The 22,731-nt window shown below is 39.2% G+C and overlaps 1 protein-coding gene across 5 annotated transcripts in view; it reads right to left on the minus strand.

Moving 5' to 3' along the window:
* Positions 1–313: 313 nt before the first annotated feature.
* Positions 314–22,731, minus strand: part of rapgef6 (Rap guanine nucleotide exchange factor (GEF) 6) — a 183,314-nt gene continuing 160,896 nt past the window's right edge. For 3 of the 5 annotated variants that reach the window (XM_047379122.1, XM_047379119.1, XM_047379118.1), the window contains 13 exons: positions 20,970–21,137; positions 20,542–20,757; positions 17,591–17,802; positions 16,007–16,130; positions 15,036–15,059; positions 13,328–13,548; positions 11,725–11,898; positions 11,457–11,603; positions 11,201–11,320; positions 9,633–9,894; positions 6,310–6,848; positions 5,471–5,815; positions 314–3,989 (listed from right to left, as the gene is read on the minus strand). In XM_047379122.1, the coding sequence (XP_047235078.1) occupies positions 3,967–3,989; positions 5,471–5,815; positions 6,310–6,848; positions 9,633–9,894; positions 11,201–11,320; positions 11,457–11,603; positions 11,725–11,898; positions 13,328–13,548; positions 15,036–15,059; positions 16,007–16,130; positions 17,591–17,802; positions 20,542–20,757; positions 20,970–21,137 (2,575 nt within the window). In that variant the 3' untranslated portion in view covers positions 314–3,966. The remainder of the gene's footprint in view (positions 3,990–5,470; positions 5,816–6,309; positions 6,849–9,632; positions 9,895–11,200; positions 11,321–11,456; positions 11,604–11,724; positions 11,899–13,327; positions 13,549–15,035; positions 15,060–16,006; positions 16,131–17,590; positions 17,803–20,541; positions 20,758–20,969; positions 21,138–22,731) is intronic. The other 2 variants (XM_047379121.1, XM_047379120.1) reach the window with 2 other exon arrangements.

A 22,731-nucleotide genomic window follows, 5' to 3' on the forward strand; every position in this document is an offset into this window, starting at 1 on the left:
TCCATCCAGCAAATTTTGCATAGTTCTTTCAAATAATTTATATTTTTATGATTATGTTTAGTTTTCAGATTTCTTAAATAACATTTTTGTCTAGCTCCATCATCTGGCAATAATCCGAATATGTCCGTAACTGTTTAAAGACCAGATTCAGCTGAACAAAGCCTTCTAAAGGTCGTTTTAGGCAAAATGCTCAGTTAATTTAAAATAGACTGAATCTTTAATAGATAACACGGTTGAGGTATACTTTCTTATAACTGTCTTTGAAGGAGAAATAAAGTGTAGCAACTGAACCGAAACAATAAGACACCAAATGTTTCAGTTTAACATTTTATTCATAGTCCAAATTAATATCAGTAGACTCCGAGAAATAAAAGTTAATCGTTCCTTTTTTAAACATTCTTTTAAACAAAAATATAACAACTATTTACAATCACTTGTAAAAAATACATAAAAAGCGTACAAGCTAAAATCATGGTTGTCTTTCTAAAAGACATAAGTTACAACATCTATACGCGTGAGAGAAAAAGCCAACGTTAAGCCACAGACTGAGTTAATACCTCTTTGTACAAGATTGTGCTGCTCACTCTCCACATTTAAGCTTATTATGCATTTCTGCTGTAATGCCAGAAAATGTTCACAAAAAAACCCCATAAAAAAGCCACATTCACATCTCTCTTATTTCATTCTAGGAAACAAGGGGGAAAACAGATAAAAGTGTGGTGGGCTAAATCATATTCTGACTGAGTTGAGGGAGCTGATGTTTTTCTCATTTTATGTTCAAAGAAACAGTCATGTTGTGTTCAGACTTTTCTTTCAGAGGAGTGAGAAACAAAGGGGTCAGGTAAAGCTTTACAAGCTTTAGGAGGCAGATAGCAAAGCAAACACTACTTAGCATTTTTTAAGTTCTAAGAATGTAAGGAATAAAGCAAAAAAAAGAAAAAAAGAAATCCAAATGTGGGAAGAAACAGAAATAAAACTTTTGCTTGATTTATTTTGCTTTCATGTGTGACCAAAATAATTCATCCAAAGGACATCATCAAGACGTGAACTTTTAAGCTCAAAGATTCAAGACAGTGCAATAATACTGTAGAGAAGCAAGAGTAATTGGATGTTTTCAATTTTGATCAACCCCTAACAAGTTATTCTGAATGCAGGTTATCACTGAGCTTAAAGGTTTAAAGTTATTAGCGAGGAGCTATTCAAAAGGAAACTGTTTTTCCTGAGACACATCGAGACATGTCTGCAGTTCATTCAGGCTGCGGCAGAGTGAGAGAGAGCAAGACTTCAAGCAGGTAACAGGGAGGCTGTACAAGTAAAGCAGAGTTGCTCTTTTTATCTTTTTATAATTTTTTAACCCCCATCTGTAATGGAACATGCAGGATTTGAAAACATTGGCAGCTTTTCAGAAATCTAGGACTTATGTTTAGGATCTACATTCTCTGGAGCACTCACATGGAAAAGGCTGTTTTAGCCATGCTAGTTGCGCTTATTGCTAACCCTCAGTTACTTAGGGGAGTAAAAACTGAACTTGTTAATCATTTTGATTTCGTTTTAGAAAATAATCAAAACCTAACAGCGACTGCTCTCCCAGAGACATAACATTACAATCCCTCTGGTCATTATACAAATAATCTATGATCACTCACTCAAGGGAGATTTGGAAAAAATCTATTTTGAATTCTGTACTTATAATTTTATTTTATTATACTTTTTAAAGATAAATCTGAATGGAACAAAATCTGTATTTTACCAGAGATGTTGTGCAAAACTTCAAAGTAATTTTAAAGATGAATTAAAAAGAAGGCTAAGTTGAGGGTCATATTGCAGTCTTACGATTCATAAAAACCTTCAGCATTGGAGAGAAATGCATCAGGCAGAGTGAGCTGACAGGTTGAAAGTTATATGCCAAGCAGAAGTGACAGGGTCGAAAACAGATTCAGCAAGGGAAACGTAAAAAGGCTTCAGTTCAGTTCAAACAGACAAGGATGTATTGCATCAAAAACCTCCTTTCAGTGTTGGAGCTTGCCTGAACTTGTCTGTGTCATGAGACCATTGGCAAAAGACTCAAAAGGAGCCAGCCATCCAGTAGGCAGAAGCCATCAAAGCAAAACTGCAGACTACAGAGGGTTTGTGTTGGAAATAATGTGCGAGCAGTGCAGCGCCTAGAGACTGAAATGAAAAAGAAAACCTATTTTGATCCCAACCTCCCAAATACAACACTACAACACACACGCTGCTGCATCCTCCCAAAACTCAGCAGCAATTACACGCAAAGATCCGAAGGGGCAGCAAACACAGAGCATCAAGGGGGCTGTGGGAAGAGAGAGGTGTCATAAAAAAATGACAAGAATCAACACTAATTCCTTTAAAGACTCCTGCCCCTAAAACAGCAGCAGAGCCATCACCACTTTGTTTTTCTTTCAACAAAAATGTTCAAAAATAGCCTCTATAGAGAACCTTCTCTGCACATTTATACACTCAGTTTACATTAAATTATGGCGAAGGAACAGCAAAAATATATATGTACAAATGTATATATCTGCGGTGAGCATCGATCATTTCAAGTCTTTTTGTGGCAAAACAAATTACAAGAAGCAAACACACGACAGAGGGAGGAAAAGAACAAGTGATTCCAGTTACACCCCTCTCTGTCCAAATAAAAGTAAAAACAAACATTTTTTATCTCACTGTACAAATCTGCTCCTGCTTTTAATACAAATAAATCTTCAAGCGTTTTCTTTAAATATTTTACAAAATACACGTGGATTAGCAACAAGGATTGAGTGATGTAAGTCAGGCAGACCTTTTGCTCTTGTTGCACCTTCCTTTGGATGAGAAGCAGGACGAGAGAGGTACACCGTGAGAACAAAATAATGCTGCATCAGCATAATCCTGCTGCATTATAAACAAATTTACAACTAAACCCGGAGCGATCCGCTCTCCAGCTCGTAATTCCATACACAACTAGTCTAATAAACACTGTAAACAAAATACGTAAGCGCTGACGTAAACACGTTCCTTTATATTTTGCTGTGTGTGTGCAAGTCTATGTGCATGCACGTGTCGCCACACAGTGTTAATTTATTTTTTTATTACAGCTGCTGCAATAACATGAACGCGTGCGTTTTACTCAACGGGAAGCAGCGAGGCAGTTGTTCTTCAGCTCATTAAAAACATGTTATAATACAGGTGTAATAGAACGTGCAGGAGGGGGCAGGCCGAACGAGCAGTGGGAGAGGTGGTGGGGTGAAGGTGATGCAAAGTTTCAGAAAAATGGTTGGAGGGATGCTCTTTGTCTTACAGACAAGTGTGTTTTCCGCAGCTACGGTGAGGATTATTTGTCCTTTTTTTTCACCCCCTGAAAAATAAAGCGCGGAGCTTTACTTCCAAGTTAAGTTTTTATACATTTATTTCAGAACCTTTGCAGTGCCTTTTGGATATTAACTATTAGAGAACAACCTAAAAATCTCAAAATCTATTTTTCTCCTTTTGTATGTCCATCTACATTCAATCTTCCTTTAAAGTTGGCTTACACAGAATGACTTCAAGCAGTTCACATTTCCAAGCTCAAAAACCCAAACGATAAAAGCAAGAACTGAAACAAGTTAAAGCAAATAAACTGTAAGAACAAAAAAACATCTGCAGATGAGTGAGCTTGGAGAGCGAATGGAGGTACGTGGTGGTCTGTTTTTCCAGCGAGGCATAAATATCGTCCGTCTCCTGCGATGTGATCCCGTCACTCACCTCTTTCAGCTTTGTTCGGAAGTTCTCATTTAAAAAAAATGTTTAAATCTCTGGTTGTTGAAACAAAGTTTGTGACTCCCGAGATGTGTAGAGAGGTCACATGACCCACTGGATTGCGGGCGGAGTTGGACAATGTGCTCTGTTGATGATGACCACAGGCTGATAGTTAAGTCCTACATCTGATCAGCGTGGTCACCTGATCCGAGTTGTGAGGACGTAATGTTACACCGCCGACACTTGTTCATCTGGAAAAGAGGTGTGACAAAATTTTACACATTTAGTGTGATTTTAAAGTCTGAAACTAAAACAAAGAAACAGAGGAATGAAAACTAAGGATCTACTGGTGAGCATGTTTTAAAAAGCATCTGCTTCAGTGTCAAATAAGTTGGGGTATATGAGCATAGCTAAGGATAAAGTGGTCTAAAATATGTAAATACCTCAAGTTATGTGAAGGTAAACATGATGTTGGCAGTTTGTCTAAAACAATCAAATTGAACCCAGAATATTTTATAACTAACACACAAAGTTAATAAAAAAGTTACACCAATCATTACATCTTAAGTAGTGAAGCTGAAATCGTGGCTGAACTGCAGCCTATTTTTCCTTATTTCCAGTTCAGTCTAATCCTGTTTAACATTTACAAAATGCTAAATATTCAAGGCTTTTATTTTTTTAAAACATATATAATTAAGACTTCATTTTTAAAAAGTCATGCTGGGAGTGGCCAAACTGTAAACATTTGTTTACATGTTATGGAGTGGTTTGAAGGGTTATTTTAAAAGAAAAAGTGAAATAAAACAGCTTATTTGGGCATATTTTGTCATTTGAGTTAATTATAAAAAATAAAAAAAGATTCAATCAAATAATTAAAAAGTAATTATCATAATTTATTGCAGTGTGTTCACAAGTCTTGTCCAGATTACGCTCATCTGTGTATTCACTGCTTTTTGTTGCGGTCCATGAGAGAAAAGTAGATGAATTTAATCTCCACCACTGCGAAAGAAAAGCCCTTCGATTTTCATGTGATGTACAGCAGCATCGGAGCGTCAGTGGTGAACATATGAAAAGCTGTAAGGGTCACTATTTTTGCAATTTTCTAACAACTGGTGGAGTCAAACATGGAAAATATGTGAGGTGATGCAAAACAAATGAGACCAGATTCTCAATTAGCACCACCTAGCATAGCATTCATACATTGTCCTGGTGGCAGGTGTATGTCGTTTTATCATTTAGTATTTTTAAATTTTAAGACGTTAATAAGTTCTCTGTTGTCTTACTGTTTTCATGCACGCAAGTCAAAATTGATAAAAAAAATGTACATTTGTAATGTTGTTTTTACTTTTTATCATAGTTGTATGAAGAGAAACAGCTTTCCAGCAACACAGGTCTTAATGGGGTAATGTTACATTGATATTTATATTTTTCAAGCAGTAAACAGTATTTAAATTTGTTCCAAGCAGTGATATCAAAAAACACAAGTAAAACCTAAAAGGGAAAAAAATTAGGTATGAAAACCATCACTTTAAAACTGCGTTTGGTGATTTAGTTAAAACTGCTTGTGAGAGAAATAAATCTTTTTTATTGGGACTTTTGAAATAAAAACCAATAGATGATGGTTTTATAGATTTCAAGTAGTTTTAGTGTAATGTTTGTTTTTTTACAATATTGGGGTTAACGGTAAGAGGATCAAATTATTTCGACTACTAAAAATATAAAAGCATCCTACCATCCTCACTATTAGCCAGGTCCTGCGACGAGTGGCAGATGCTGGGCGCTATGGAGTTGCCCTGCGTGGAGCTGACTGCTCGTCCATCTTGGTGTTGGAGGTGAAGCCTCCGCGCCTCAGCCAGACCACTGGCCGCTCCGGGGCTCTGCAGGAGCTTGCTCCTCTGCAGCGCCACGTTGTAGTCCGGAGGTCTGAGGTGGGGAGGTCGGGGGAGGGGAGACCCCGGCCCGCTGACTACTCCGTCCGTGAGCCCGAGATCGCCCAGAGCCAGACCCTGGTAGCCTGGAGGGGTGGGAGGGGGAGCCCGGTAACGCTCATCCTTAGTGGGGGAGGTGACACAGTACACTGGATGGATGTGTAGGTGAAAACAGAGGAAGGATGGAGGAAATGAAAGGAGTGGATGAGGGGATTGTGATATCCAGGTGGAGTGTAAACGGCAAACAAAGGAAAAAAATGAAAAAAATAAATTAACGTGAGGCTTCATGAGCACAACACACAACTATACATGCACCAAACGTGGAAAATTAATAGAAAAATATACAACCAATAAGGTAGATGCCTGCAGTGCATAACAAAATACCTAAAGCTGTAATGGATGATGATGTGCCTATTATTTATTATATAGATTTGTTTAGAAAAAGGAACAAGAAAAATAGCTAAATCTTAACATCAGCCTAATGCCTAAAATAAGAAATAATCCTTTCTGCATGAGTCAATCAACTCTCGTCACTAATGTGATTATTACTACAAGATCAACTCCCTCGGCAGACTAACAACACACATGCAGGAGAGGAGATGAACGTGACCACTGCTGAACTGCGTTTATCCTGTTCCCTCACCTATCAGGCCCTTCTCTGTGCTTGATGTCACCGTTTTGTAGGAGGCGTCTGTGCTTTGTCCTCCTTCCTCGTTGGTCGGCGAGGAAGGATGCTCCGAGGTGTTTCGGCGCTTTATCGTTCCATAATTCCCCTCGTAGTGATCTGACAGGGAGCCCGATGATGTCCAGCTCTCCCGCACCTGCTCGCTCAGATCTGAGCTGGAGTCTCTGGTGTGGCGGTTAGCAGGAAAGTCGTTGGCCCACAAGGGCCTGGCGGCTTCTGCTTCTGCTACCGTCCGGCACAATGGCGTGTGCTTCAATCCACTCAAGTGCATGTGTGGCAGAGAGAGGGGGTGACCGTAGATGCCGTGGTCCCAGGGTCGGCACGAGGAGGTGGGGAGTATTTGGAAGGATTCGTGGGAGTTGGAGGAGCAGGACGTCCAGCTGCCGCGGCCGCTGTCGACCACTGAGTCCAGAGACGTGTGGTCCGGTGTCAGCTCCTCCGTGGAGAGAGACGAGCTGAAAGGTCGTGCTGCATATCCTCGAGCCACAACTGAAGAACTATCAAATAAAAAGCAAAGAAGTGATGAAAACTTTCAGATAAAATGTGGCACATTAAATAACTTTACACCTTCACAACATTAACAAAATCATTCTAACACTGACAGAAAACCAGAATGTTTAAAATTCTAAATTTTGAAACCCTACACATGTGAGACATCAGTAATCATGGCTCTGGATCAATATAAGTAAAAAAGAATGTAGCTAAAATATAAAAAGTGTGACACACATTTGTAACTTCCCCCCCTAAGACAGTACTCTACAGAAAAACATTTTGATAGAATTACAGCTACATGTCTTTGAAGCATGTTTCCACCATCTATGCACATCTAGTGGCTTAGACGTCTCCCCATTCTTCACCTCAAGCTCAGTCAGATTGGATGGAGAGCATCTGTGAACAGATTTTAAGTTTCCTCACATATTCAAAGTTGGATTTAGGTGTGGACTTTAACTAGGACCTTCTCACTCATGTAAATGCTTTGATCTACACCATTCCATTCTAGCGCTACCTGTGTGTTTAGAGTCATGGCTCTGCTGGGAGGTAAACCTCCACCCAAGTTTTACATCTATCGCAGACTCCAACAGGTTTTGCTCCAGGATCAACCTGTATTTAGCTCCTTCTGTCTATCCATCAACTCTGCTTGCTGAAGAACAAGCATCCCCAAAGCATCATACTGCCACTGCCCTGTTTCACCAAGGGGATACTGTAGTCATAGTGAGTTGTGGGGTTAGTTTTCTGCCAACCACAGCATTCTGCATGTAGGCGGAAAACTCAGTTTTGGTCTCATCTGACCAGAACACCTTCTTCCACATGTTTGCTGTGACTATTACAAGCCTTGTGGCAAACTGGCAAATGGGACTTCTCGTGACTCAAAGCTTGAACATCTTCTCTAGAACCTTTTTCCTGACCTGTCTGCTGTGTTTCTTGGCCTTTCTGATGCCGTTTGTTCAGTAATGCTCCCTCTCTAATGTTATTATTTTGTTCTGACTGAGCAGAAATCTGACAGCCGGCCCTGCCTGATAAATAACTTTCCACTAGAGGTTAGGGAAAAAGATTCCCCTCGGTTTTATTTTTTCAGACCAGCTGTTTGATTCACTGACAAGTGTTTCACAGGACAAACAAGCCAGTCAATGAAAACCGAGCCATATTTCATAAAACAAGTCGCTGTTACAAAGCAAGGCTGCCAAGGTAATATAATATCAGAGAGGTAGATATTTCAGTTTTCTCTTTACGAGACAGAAAGGCCTGATTATGGATGGACAATAAAGAAACAGTAGACAGTAAAAAAGCGGTGTTGTTTACTCAGCCAGATTAAAAAGCTGCCGGTGTGAGAACACGACACCGCAGATAAAAGAAGGAGAGAGGACAGCAGTAAAACGTGGGGATGCTAATAAACAGCAGTTATTTTTTTACGACTTCCAGTTCTAGGTGTTTTTAATGAGGATGGGATGTAATTGGAAGCAGTTGGGAGAAGAAAAGGAGTGGCAAAAGGCAGCAAATGCTTTGGGGTGGAGGTTTAATGCAAAAGTTTGAGGTGAATAGAAAGAGGAAAAAAACTTGTGTTCTTGAAAGTCAGGAGTGATGGGGAATTTACCAAAATGTACTGGTACAAGTTTAAAGGAGCATACAGAATCTCTTCATTTTTTCATGTTACAACTACAATGTTTAATGCATTTTGTTGCAATTTTATATAATAAACCAACACAAAGTAATGCACAAATGTGAAGTGGAAGGAAGATCACACATTGTTTTGAAATTTTCTTCCACAAATAAAAATCGAAATATCCTGACCGCCTCTGATACACCTAAAAAATTCAGTGCAACCAAACGTCTCCAGAAATCATTTAGTAAACAGAGTCCTCATGTGCTTAACTTAACCTCGGGCCTCAGAGAACCAAATCCATCATTAAGACTAATTCATACCTCCATCAGCTCTGTCATCTAGACGCGCCCACCAGAGGTCACTGGGACATCTGTGTACTGGCCAGATATTTGCGATGGTGCTTACTGTGTGCACCAATAGTGACAATGGTACTCCCAGTCAAAAGGTGATACCAAACACGATACAGTTAAAGAAAACCGCAAAAAATATCACAAGCAGAAGAAGAAAACTGACGACGATGCTTGTTATTAAAATGATACGAGGAGAAATCCGCTGTTACCCTCATTATGGACAATTTATTTATTTGGACAACATGAACACAAAATGTAAATAATATTTTAAAATAAATCACTTCATTATTTCTTTCTTGTTTTCTGAGTAGAAAGCTGACAGAGATGCAGTTCACGAACGCTTCAATCTGATTGAGCTCTTCTGCAAAGAAAAACTGGCAAACATTTCACGCTCCGAATGTGCAACACTAACGAAGACACACTCAAAAGAGAAAACGGCAAATTACAGCAAAAGGAAGTCTTAACTCTAGGGGGCATGTATAAAAAATACAAGCCAATACATGCTATATTTTAACTTGTTGCTGTAACATGAAAAAATGTCAAAAGGTTCAAAAGGATATGAATACTTTATTCACAGCACTGTATGTGATTACTATGGAGAAAAATAATAGTTCTTTATCCTAATATGAAAATCTATTACTCAGCAATATTTTAAATGTCCTGTTTTCAGGACAAGGTTTAAACCTAAACGAGGCCAAATGTGTGATGTGTTCCACTAAAATCTAAATCCCATTCATCTCATTATGACGTCTATTTTACAAGCATGCCTTTCAACCTCAGATAATTAAGCAGACAGATTAGATAAAATGAACTGAACCAGAGCCAATTACCTTGTGCTGGGCTGGCTGTAATCAGCAGTTAAGTGTGCATTTAATGCCGCTGTGCCCTCAGCAACCACAGCAGCCGTTGCAGCGGTAGCATTAGGAGCAATAGTGGCAGAAGCTGTAGTACTGGAACAGGTCCGGTTACAGCGGTCGTCAGGCCCAGAGGCCTGCGCAGAGTCGACTGAACAGATACTGGAGCGGGAGGAGATCTCGCTGTGACTCGAGTCAGAAAGGTTGTCTGATTTGCCGGTAGGAAGGAGGGGACAACCTGAAGAGAAAGGACATTTAGGTTAATTAGACTGAAAGATGAATGAAAAAGCAGACTGATCAAAAAAGGTGAATGATGTTAACAGCACCAAGCTGTCCAACTGTTCTGTACACTACCTGCACTTTAAACCACCCTGCAGTCAGACCATACCTCCATTAATCCACTTAGAACTAATTAAGTTCTTTCTGTTGGCAATTATGGCTAATGTGTGTGAATTATGATTAGCTAATCATCTACTGAGACTGTGTAGTTTGTACTACAATGAAAACAAGATTGAACTCACAGCTTGAGTTTTATATCACTAGAACCAGCAAAACTCAGTCAACTCATTGAACACAACAAACAAGCATGAACAAATTACGCCTGTCAGATACAATTTCAGAGATAACTTTTGTTCATTTCTAACCTTTTTTCAAAAAGATAAATGTTCTCCGTTTATGACAGGATTCTTGCTTTGACACAGAAAATTAACTAAAGATGTAATGAGAAAATGACTGCTGACTTGATTTTCAGCTTGATCAGCCCTGACGGTGATTGGCCAGTTAGAAAAACTTAAACATTACCCACTTAATCACATGTTGCAAACACATTGGAATGGTTTTCTATCTCTTGTTACTGACTCCCTTTCTTAACATTTATTCTCTGTGCCACATTATTTTTGTTAAATATTCTTAACATTCATTTCGTGGCTTCACAAATCAAAAAGTAACACAGTAGAGGCTCTGTTTGTTATCCCTGACTCTGTTGGAGGTTCAGATTGTCTTCCTCCTGCTGTGTCTCTCTCTGCACAGCCAGAGGAAAGGGTTGGGGCTGACGGATCTCCTGACTCTCTCCTCTGTCTGTCTTTGTGTCTCATGCTGAGGTGAGGAGGGCGCAGTCTCTCCAGCTCCCTCCTCACTCGTTAGAAGTGGCCTCCCTCTGGACTGACTTCTTTCCCTCAGTACCCTGAAAGGTGACAACAGCCTCGCCCTGATGGGTGACCCTGAGGGTTGAGGACTCCTGAAATCAGGTTGTGGAGGAGGTGACCAACAGTGAATCATTGGATGCTCTCTTTCTCTCCCTACACATGTCTGTGCTGGGGTTCCTGCTCTTGCCCTCAGTAACATCTCTCCTGCATCTGCCTGAGCACCCGATTTGCTCTGCTGCCTGGATCTTCCTCTGCTTCGCTCTGAAGAAAAAAGCCCTTCCTGAGCTGCTTCTGCTTCATCCTCAGTTGTTTCCAGAAGGTCTGTCTGTCTGTCCCTGCCGCTCTCTCTGCTATGCTGACTGGTCATCCGTAGGACCTTCTTGTGGAGTAAGGCCCCACCTATGCCGTAGCTGCGCAGACTGATTGTGCCCGTCTTTGTGCTGGCGTCACTGGTCAATGATGATGAAGATCCCGATAAGTTCATTTGGCTGGAGTTCTGTGATTTTGCCACACCTCCCACTAAAAGAAAAATCAAAGCCGGAATTAGAGATTATTAGTCGGAAATCTAAATTTTTGTAACTTTTCCAAAAACCAAAAAACTAAAGCTTGTAAGTTAGCTGAAAAATGAATTTAGAGGGTGAAAAGTGTTGCATACCTTTGCGTGGGGAGCCCTGAGGCGACACTGTGGGGCTGGAGTGAAGGGATGAGACGATGGAAACCGTGTCATCCGATGGTCTCTTGGCGCACCACTCATCTGACGAGTTCACTGCAGGTTTCTTCACCACCTGGGGAGAACTGGAGTCTATCGAAAAGAAGAAAAAAGGTTTTACAAAAGATCATGAAGTTCTACTTGTACTAGACACAATGTACGATGCAAGAAAAAAAGCTTTATTGAAGGTGAAGTTTAGCTGAGGAGTCCTCACTGGGTGTGCTAAAGTCCTTGGCGGTGCTCTTCTTTCGTAGAGGGTTCAGTGGCACCTGGACCTGAAGGACTTGTGACACTCTGTTCTGAGTTTTCCCAGAGGGCAGGGTTGCCCTGAGGGACACTGGAGACATGTCCGACTTGTTGGACCGCCTCTCGCTCAGGTTTTTGCTCACTGAAAACAACAGTTAAAGAGAAATGTACATTTAGGCACTCACTTTCCAACTAACTTCTCACATCAGTTGCTCAACACTTGGAGAGCCAGCTGTAAGGATCATTTAAATAGAATATATCTACCATTAAGAATATTCGTATATTTTATTCAATTATGCTTTCAGAGATTCAGTTTTAGGAGTTGTTCATATTATGTTGCATTTTTAACTATATTCTTGCAAGAAACCTTGACGGTTCGCACACAAAGCAGAATCTGCATAATTATGTAGGAAAATTACGTCTGCATTTAGGTTCTCATTCGTGTTTAAGAAAAATGGCTGCTTAGATGTAAATAGATTTAAAATAAATGAATCTTTTATGGCAGTAGCATATTCTCAGACAAAAAATAACCTGCAAGTTAAAAAACACTGATTCAATGGGGAAATTAATAATAAATAAATAAATGTTCTTTAAAACAAAATACTTGTGCAATAATTTGAGGCAATGGAAGGTCAAAAGTAACACGTTCCAATAAATTTGTGATGAATTAATATTTACATACCTATGATGTTTTTGATAATTTGATAAAATTGGAAATACATACATTAAATGAAGAAATTTACCTACAATTATTTGAATGTTTCAAAATAGAAAATTAAACAATTAAATGAGGAAATCATTAATTAAAGATAATTTGAACTGATATGTTGAGCATAAATATAACTATTTCAGTATTTAAGTAATTATTTTAATTATTCCGTGTCGCAGTACAGTGCAAATTCATTTAATCTGAGCTAACAGTGTTTAGGACGAGGTTCCCCATCTGGAGTTCAACAGATAATACCTAGCATCCCTAAAAACTCCTATTAAATGAATGTACCTTAATTATTTTTATACGAGCGTCTCGGACATTTTCATTAGTAATACATGACTTCCTGTTTCCTAGGAGTATTATTATGATGTGACACAGACATCAGTCCTATCCACCGTTCAGTCAGCAGTTCCGCAATAATTTGAGAGTTTATTATGAATTGAACTGCGATAAACAAGAGCAAGTTTTAGTTCAGTTTCAGATAATGCTACTGCATTAAAATATACATTTACTGTTGACTGTTTTACATCTTTACATCTTTAGCAGGGGTACCATTAAATGTGGAGGGTGCTGGATTCATTGTAGGACATTTGCAAACACACTAGGTGGCAGTGTGGGCAAATATTACAAACGGAAGTAATGGTGAGTCAAACTGCATTTAATTTTTGGTAAAACGGTCGAGCTCTTGCCCTGTGCATGCTTGGTCACAATAATTAATCTTGAAAGTTTCCTTCTTAAATCCTGAATTCACTGACATAAATCGCAACATATCAGGCCAGAATCAGGGGCATTATCCACAGTTTACATTACAGTTACATCCAGAACATGTTCAGTCACTTTGATGGTCCGTTTGACTCACGGGTGTTGTATGAAGGCTCACACTGCAGGGACATGATTTGGTGCTTATCCTCATCCGTCTCCACCGTGAGGTTAGAAAGGTACTGTTTCACCTTCCTGGCCATCTGAGCGTCTTCGTACAGCTTTTTAGCGTTCAGGAGTGAGCTGCGGCGCACTCGCTTCTTGTGGGCTCCTCCCTGCACGTCCAGGATGTTGGAGTTGGTGCTGCCTTGACTCAAAGACCTGACGTAGAGGAGGAAAATGAGAAAGGAGTCGGAGGAGGAAAATGAAGATAGGTAAAGGTAGAGGTAAAAAGAGGACACACAAAGGAGATGGAGGGAAACGAAAAGGCAGAGAAAGGGAGAATTTAAAGATATTTTGATTGAAAGGGATGCAGAGAATAAATAAGGTGCAGAAAAATAAATGTATAGAAAACAAAGAGGCAAAATGAGCAAGGAAGGGAATAAATAATTAAATCTGGCATAAATAAAACAGGACACTCTATTTAATAACTGAACAACACTTCAGTAAAATCAGTATATTGTTTTGTAGCACAGCATTTTAAAATGGAACCATGCAACTGAGAGGGAGACAGCACTCCCTATTATGCCATGCTAACATAGTGCAGAACAGCAGGACATTCTGTCCAATGGGGGCAAAAAGGGTTAGGAAAACACAAGATGCAGAACACTCAACGTGGAAATGCAGATGTGAACAAACATAAAACCAGAGTCAAATAGTATTTGCAAATGCTTGCAACAGTTTATTTTACTTTTCATTTTTACTTTGTCCAAAAAAACATTTGGCTTGTGACCAAATGAAAAAAAAAACGAGTGGACAAACTGATCCACCCTTAAAGTCTATTGTGTGATTATTCTGCTGTGTTCAGTCATGTGGAGATGATAGACATCAATATTTTTGGCCCATTCGTCATGTTTTCTGTTTCTTCTTAGCTTCTTTGACAAGCAGCTTCTGTCAAATGACACAGAGGAGCCCTTCACTTTACCTCTGCCAAGTCACCACCAGTACAGTAAAAATTAACCCACTACTTATGGGCATTAATTATTAATTAATTAATATGCAGTGGCTTGCAAAATTATTCAAACCCCCTTAAACATATTCTCATTTTGTAACATTACAACATCAAACTACGTATTTTTTGGGACTTTATATCATGCGCAAAAATCAAAGCGGCACAAAATTGTGAATATTTTAGAAAATTACACTTTTTCACATATCAAAATCTGAAAAATGTGCCATGCATTTGTATTTGGCCCTCTGAATCAATACTTTGTAGAACCACCTTCTAATAACGTGAGGAAACAATTCATTACTGCTAAACAGACTTTTTTGCCTCCTAACTGCATATATTCAGGGTTAATATGCACATTCTCACGCTCGCTCTTGGCTGATGGACATAACTGGATTAAAATAAAGACAGCAAATACGCAACCAGTCGTGTATCATAAAATCTTTCATAAGCACTATTACAAGCTACTATCGGACTTCAGAATCTTATGAACATGACAGATAATTAACGGGTGAACAATGGATTTCAGTGTGGTTCATGTGAATGAGCACTGAAAATGGAAAGGTTAATCACACAGAAGCAGACACACAGAAAACAGGACACATGCAGAGTTTATGGCTGTGGGGATGCAGGGTGGATAAAATTTCAGCCGGTCCAGACTATAACTGGGTTAAAAACTGATAACCAGGCCATAACTTACCCTAAACTCTTCCACCTCTTCTTCCTGCAAGCAAGAGGCGGGAAGATTGAAGCGTGACTTGAAGACAAATTTAAAGATTTGGGGGGGTGTAGAGAAGGAGGAGACAAGACTTATGTAGAGTTCATGCCACCACAAACAAACAGGAAATGACCAGAGATGGGAGGACACCACATGTGGCACATCTCCCCCTATGAACCCAAAAAATCAGTGTTGTGACATTGTAATTAGCAGAATTTATTGTATGTGACAGGATGTTTTAAGAGGACTTTAAAATCATGTGTCTCCTGAATTTGTAGTAAGAAGGGAGGGTCTGCAGGGGGCAGTCATGCACCGCAGCAGTGACAAACTGTGACAGAGACGCACAAAAAAAAAATGAGTGATACCAACTACACACTGCAGCTGTCATCAATTCCACCTCCACTTCCATTCAGTCCATTTCTTGTGCTCCAAGGCGGTTACATTCCAGACAAGGATTGCAATCCAAACATCAACAGGAAAGGAAGCGAATGGGAATTGATTGGACAAGACCTTGAGTGTGCACCTGATCCCATAGGTGAGGGATCCAGGTTGGCTGGTGGATGTATGGTAGTCCTGCTTCCCTTTTTGCCAACATTTTTTTAGGCTTCAGACGTGAACTCTGTCAAAACCTAACGTCTACCATGCCAACTCGGCATTCTCTGAGGAATTTCCCTGCAATCTGATGGTAAACAGGAGGAAGAGCCAATTTGAAAGACAAACAAGGATAAAGGAATCTCTAGATTTCAGTGAGCTATAGATTTTAAATAAAACTACCAGAGTTTAATGATTTCTGTAAGTTAACAAGAGTTGGTCACAATTTGAAAGCTGGCATGCAATAAAATCTGAGCCACATGAAAACACCTTTAATATGTGTCTGAAACCGGCTCCAACAACTGCATCGAATTAAAATAAGAAAGTAGTACAGGTAGCGTGATGCATATATGACAACTAACCTCTGCCTGAACATGAGGGCGGGGTCCATGTTGGCCGAGGTCATCCGCACCACATGTCTGATTTCCTTCGCGATCATCCTCAGCTTCTCAAAGTTCACGAGGCCGTCAACACTGGAGTCGTTGCCTGAGAGGAAGCAGGTGAGCATACACATACAGACAAGAGTACCAGTTTAACTCGCAGTGAGCTGTCAGCATTTAATGAAAGATTCATATTCTGGGACTCCCGAAATACAAGCTGCAAAAATATGTTCACAAAGAAAATCTCCATTTTTTAAAAGGCTGGTTTTTTTTTGGTTTTGTTTTTACAATTTATCACTTTTTCAGCAAAAATAATGTATTTTTGGAACTTGCACAATTGGGGACATTTTCTGTTTTAGCAGAAAATACCAAACCCTTAAAGAGAAGTTTGTGTGGGTAATTTTGACCTGACTCTGTGGAAAGTTAAAAATACGTGTTGCAGGTCTCTTGAGCCTAAGTTTGACTTTGTGCTGCATAGTGGAAGTAAGTAAGACCTAACATCTACAGTACTGTGAAAAAGTATTCAAATGTTTTCAAGTTTGGTCATGTTACAACCACACATTTCAATGTATTTTGCTGGGATTTTAGGTGATAGAATATTTGTAAAGTGAGAGGAAAAGGATACATGGTTTTCAAACATTTATCCAAATTCAGTTTGGAGTGTGGTGTGCATTTGCATTCAGCCCCTTTTACACCGATACCTGTAAATAAAATTCAGCTCAACCTTTTTGTTCCACAAGTCAACTGATTAGTAAATAGAGTTTATCTGTGTGTAATTTTATTTTTGCATAAACATAATGTTTCCGTGAAGACCCTTGTTTTTTGTTTTTTTTTAAGAGAACAGCAAGTCCTATTTAAAGTTTGCCACAGATCATGTAGGCAACATCAAGCATTTGGAACAAGTTGCTCTGGTCATTTGACCAAACTTTCACTTGCTGGCCAACATAAAAATATTTCTTTTTACAAAAAACTAACAGTGGACGTGACCCTTATTATACCACCTCCATGGTGAAACATGGTGGAGGCAATATCATAATAAGGCATGCATTTCATTAGCAGGGAGAAGAAAACAATAATGAAACAATTGAATTATTTAGATAAAATCATATTCATGTGTTAAAATGACCTAATCAACGTCATTAACTAAATCTCACTGAGAATCTGTGGCTAGAGTTGAACAATTTCTTCACAGATTTCCAATCTTACTGAGTTTGGGCTATTTTACAAAGAGGAACGAGCAAAACCTTCAACCTCCAGATGTTCAAAGGTGGTAGATACATACCCTAAAAGAATTGCAGCTCTAATTGCAGCAAGAGAAGTTTCTAAAAAGTACTGCACACCACACTTGTCAGGTTTTAATTCGTACAAACATTTGAAAACCATGTATCCTTTTTATCCATTCACAATTAATGACCATTTTACGTTGGCCTATCACATGAAATCTTGTTAAAATAAAATAAAGTTTGTGTTTGTAATGTGAGAGAATGTGGAAAACTTTAAGGGGCCACTGTACATGGCTAATTTAGACTAACAGACACATAAAGAAACTTCACCAAGTCTTCCTACCTTCGTGTAAGAAAGTAAGATCCTTCTTGACCACAGGAAACAGCGGGATGATGGGAGGTTGCATGCTTTGGCTGCTCAGCACGTTACGGTACTTGGCCATGTTCCTGGACGGGTCAAAGACGTCCTGCAGGTCCTCAAAGAGCTTCTCATACTTACTGGGCAACTTCTCCCATGAGCTTCGCAGTCGAGACACCGGTGCCAAGTTAAGCCCGCTGTGCAAGAGAAAGGGAAGAAGTGCAGGCAGGGCAGGAAGAAGGGAGGCACAGAGGCAGAGATAAATGAGGTTATGATAGGGAGATGGAAGAAGAAGAATGAGGGAACGGTGAGGAAACGGTGCAGCTCAGTACCTACAAAAATCATATATTTCCTCATTGTTCTTGCCTTTTTCCACTCAGTTTTTTACCTCTTGCAATTGTTGTTTATTTTTAAGGACATTTTGAGGCATCAAGAACTTTTCAAGTTACAAAAAGATCATTTCCAACCTCAATGAACTTTTCTTGAGCTCTAAATACTAAAACTGAGAGGGTCTACCAGGCAGTCTTTGATGGTGATCAGTAAACAGCATGAAGTTCCAAGACGATGGGCTTCAGCTGCAGTAATGCACATCTAGATTATGGTATACTCTTCCTTAGAAGTTTAGGTGCTCCCTAAATTTTAACCACAGTTAAATGATTAATTCAAACTTTTTTTTGTTCCAATTCCTCCCATCATTTCTAAAAGAAATGCAGGTTTACCTGCATTCCCAAAATATTTCAACATAGCATATTTCTTTGTTCCATGTGGGCCATATTGAACATAACTTTTGTGAAACAATCAGAAGGTGATATCCTAACAATTCAGATGGCCACTTTCTTTTTATGATCGGAGTTGTTTTGCCTAGTTTATTTGTCTGTGTCCAGCTGGTTGAAGTAAGGATAACTCAATCTGAACACTGTGTTTAGAAGCAGAAAAAAAGCTTCATGGAGTCTAGTGAAACTAACTGCTGGAGGATTCTCCAAATATTTTCCCTGGAAACTTGCTTAACTTCTATCTAGTTCATGTGGTTGGGAAACAAAGAGCAGTGTCACACATGTTCCAGAAAACATTCCTAAATGAGGGTGAAACTGCAGGAAAACTATTGTCATTTTTATTTCAGACTGCCATTGGGTCATTATGAAAACCTTGCGTGCCATGTTTCTACATACACACACATCAGCAGTGGCAGATGTGCCCCCTGCCACCTGGTAGGTTAAGCATCAGAGAGCCATATGTATGAAGAGATCCTGCTGTGAACATGAGTGTAAGGGGACATGGATGTCAGACACTTCTGCTCTAAAGTACTTCTTACAGCCGTGAACAAAGGATCGTTACACTGCGCATCTCCTGCTGCAAGTTCAGATCGATTGTAACACTCAACAGCCAATCATAGGCTTATTACCTAAAAAGATGTTTGATACTTTATCCTGATGGTCCTGATACATTATTGAAAAAAGGACATTCAGTAATCAGAAAGTTATTTAAGTAAATTCGATATTTTGAAATTATCTTTATTTTATGGCCGTATTTATTTCTTATTCTCTTATGTTATTTCTTGGGACCAGTGTCATTTATTCATTAATAGTTGGACAGAAAGTAGGGCAGAGAGAGAAGGGGAAGACATGTAGTAAATGGCCTTGGGCCGGGAATCGAACCTAGGACAGCTGCAACGAGGACTGTAGCCTCAGCATATGGTTGGCCAGCTCCAACACTGAGCCACGCGACGCCCCATTCACTTTTTAAAAAGGGGATCTGGATTTTTGAATGGATTTCATACAGAGATGACTGAGATTTGTAGACAATTTCCAATTGTTGTTCATTATTTAGTTCTAGCCTTTACTGCGTAAAAATTTATATTAGGATCAGAGACGACGTTACACTGTGTATGGGAGACAGCAGATGCAGTAAGACAGGGTTTTAAAAAAATTACAGGGTGGCATTTTAAACTGTCTGGCATCTTCCATTAGCAAATAGCATGTTTGGCCCACGTAAGGTGACTAACTAAACATCAATCTCTAGAGTGTGCAGACTCTTGCTTTAATGTGGGTATTTCCAAAAGGCTTCCACATTTTCAAATGTAGCATGTTCCATGACAGACAGTATGAAGGCCCAAAAAATAAAACAGCAACTTCACTGCAATTTGTTCAGCCTTCCTGTTATCTGCTAATGTCAGCTCTGGGTCAATTAGCTCCTTTGCCAATTCCAGCACGTCCCGGTGTCAGGAACAAACTGATGTACCATGCCAGACAGCTTCTCTTCATGCCCAAAAAAAGTTAAAGATGAAACAACCAAAACTGCCAAAGTACAAACAGGGAAGAAACCAAATGACAAGTGCCTGGTGAAGTCAAGCTCTCTGATGTAGCAGAGTGTGATGAACAGTCAAAATGCTTTAATAGAAAATCATGTTTATGTTTAAATGGCTTCTTTTTGCATCCTCTGACTTGATTTTTAAAAACCTCATGGGAGCTGAAAAGAGATAACGTATAGTCTTCTTCCCACTGTAACAACTTCCAAACTGAACAGTGTTGTTGTCTGCATATTCATTGATCTCATACGTATCTTTTCATTAGTACCTAAACCAAATCTTCTCCAGATAAAACAACAACCTGGACCCAAACATCAGAGAACTTAAGAAACAATGAGCCTAATTGTTATTACTGGATTCTTGTTTTAAATGCAGCAACACTGCAGAAGGAGTCTCTGTGTAGTCTGGGTGAAACACCTGATTGATGCACAAGTAAGAGAGAGACGAGAGGAGGTTAGATCCTTAAAGGGGGCGTGGAGAAAGATCATTTGTCAAACTTCATTAGGCATATTTCCCATCAGTGGAGATGAAGCAGCTAACATCACAGAGTCAAAATTAGGTATTTGAGGCAACTGCAGAACCACAAGATGTTATGAAGGGAGAACTTGGTGAGTTTTTAGACTGAACTCACCTGATGATAGCAAACATGGAGTTGAAGTTCTTGCACTCCCTGCAGTGCAGTGCGATCTTAATAAAATGCTTGATAATCTTCATCCTCTTTAGGGTGTTTGGCTCCTTCAGGATCTCAGTAGCCACCCAGAAGGTCTCCTGGTTTATCACCTCCTCAAACTGTTTCAGATTTGTACCTCCAGCAGAGCAGTCTAGTTTGAACAAGTCCTCTACATACCTAATAACAGGAAAATGAAGAGAAAATAATGTATGCAGTTAAAGAATTTCTATAGTTTACCATATATTTGGTATGTTTTTACTTGACATTTGCTCTTTGGGCTTTCATCCATTATGTACGGTAGAGTTTAGGTTAGAGTTTAGGGTTTGTTTTTGGCAGTCATATAAAGTGATTAAGGGTATTTTCTTGTACTGAAATCACAAACTACATACTCTGTAGACTCAATGTTTCTGAAGAGTTCAAAGTCTCTCATTGAAAGCTGGGCAGCGACCTCCATGGTGCTGAGCTGCAGCAGAGAGATCTGACTCTCTCTGAGGAGATCCTGGGCGTCTTCATCCGAACATAACGTCTCCGTTTCCATATTGTTCTTCAGGTAGTACCTTTAGGGATAGCAATAAGATGAAAATACGGTGAGATGAGGCAGTTTAGCATGATTTTACCTTAAAAATACAGTCCAAGTTTGGACTGAGCAGGACTAACTCTACCTTCCATTTCTAGACTTACTTGACCTTGACCAGTTGTAAAGTTTGTGTAATGCTTGATGGTTTAAATCTTTTCAGGGACTTAAAGTACAGAGTAGGGTGACCTAGATCTACAATGTCATGAAACTAATATATATTCTCTGTGCATTTTTAAGACAGTAGCAGGTTTGAGGTATTGCACTGGTCGCAGCCAAGTGGCTGGAGAAGATGCATTTTAGCATAGTGTACTAACCCAAATAAATGACATAAATGTTTCTCTTATTCAAATTTCCTTTATGGATTGGCACACTTTGGCTCTAACTCAAGATTAATATAACAAAAAGTCAAAAACACTTAAATTATGGATTTGTTTCAAGAAAAAGGCAAGAGGACGAAAGGGGCAGAGTAAAGGGAGAAAAAAAGAAGAGGAAAGGCATCTGAACAGCAAACACTTTTTCTACAGCCTGATCTACGTCCTTCAACAGCAGGCCGTCTCTTTCCTTTCTATATGCTTCTGTGTTTATAAATCTAACCCTCCTACTTCCCCTCTAATGGAGTCGTAATGCGGTCATCCTGGAATGCAGACCCTCTGAGGATTCAAGGCCTAGAGTGGGCACTCTTCAGTAGTAAAGTGTTGGCATAGACTTAAGACTAAATTGCACGATAATGCTGACAGAAACGCAGGAATGAAGAGCAACAACAGGCTGCGTTGCGACTGAGCTGAATTCACTCATAAAACACAAGATGTAAAGCTAGTTTTGTCGAAGGCCAACAGCAGAGAAGCAGACCCAGAATGAGGATGTTTTTTAGATATTGCTGCAGCATCAAAATCTTTAGAAAAATCCAACATCTATTTGTATCGGTGTTGATTTTGCCATATGTTTTGGATCATTATTTTGCTAAAAGATCCAGTGAGGCTGCATTTAGTCCTTACAAAACATGGGTTCTCACCAAGCCTATTAATTTGTGAATTACTAATGAAAAGTTGCAAGAAACTCAGATAAACTTAAAAAAGTAAAGTCTAAATTAAACAATTATCCAGATACTTATATTTATTGAGGTACCAATAATGAAGTAAACTATTGATTTGATTATTTCTTACCATGGAAATCCTTTCCCACTAAAAAAACAGTGAAATTAAAGGTTTTATTTTTCTAAAATGTTCAGTGTAAGATTATGTTATAGCTGTAGAGGATGAATTTATTTTGTTGCTTTTTACAATAAACATGGCCAGTACTGTAAATTTAAAACACCCTGAAGGACCTTTTGCAGTGCCTGCAATTGATACAGAAAGGAGGTAATAGAACAAGATATAGGTATGGAAAAAGAAGGATATGATCAATGATGAAAAAGAAGACAAGTGTTTGATAAGAAACATAAAAAATAGAAAAATAAAGCAAAAGGAAAACATATGAGACAAGACTAAAATAAAGATGAACAGAACCATCCTAAATCTTTGAAATAAAGCCATTGGAAATAGCCAATGAGGACAGGTATGGGTGTACTGTGAGGA

Source organism: Girardinichthys multiradiatus, chromosome 11, assembly GCF_021462225.1.
Source record: "Girardinichthys multiradiatus isolate DD_20200921_A chromosome 11, DD_fGirMul_XY1, whole genome shotgun sequence".
In the NCBI taxonomy this organism is placed as follows: Eukaryota; Metazoa; Chordata; class Actinopteri; order Cyprinodontiformes; family Goodeidae; genus Girardinichthys; species Girardinichthys multiradiatus.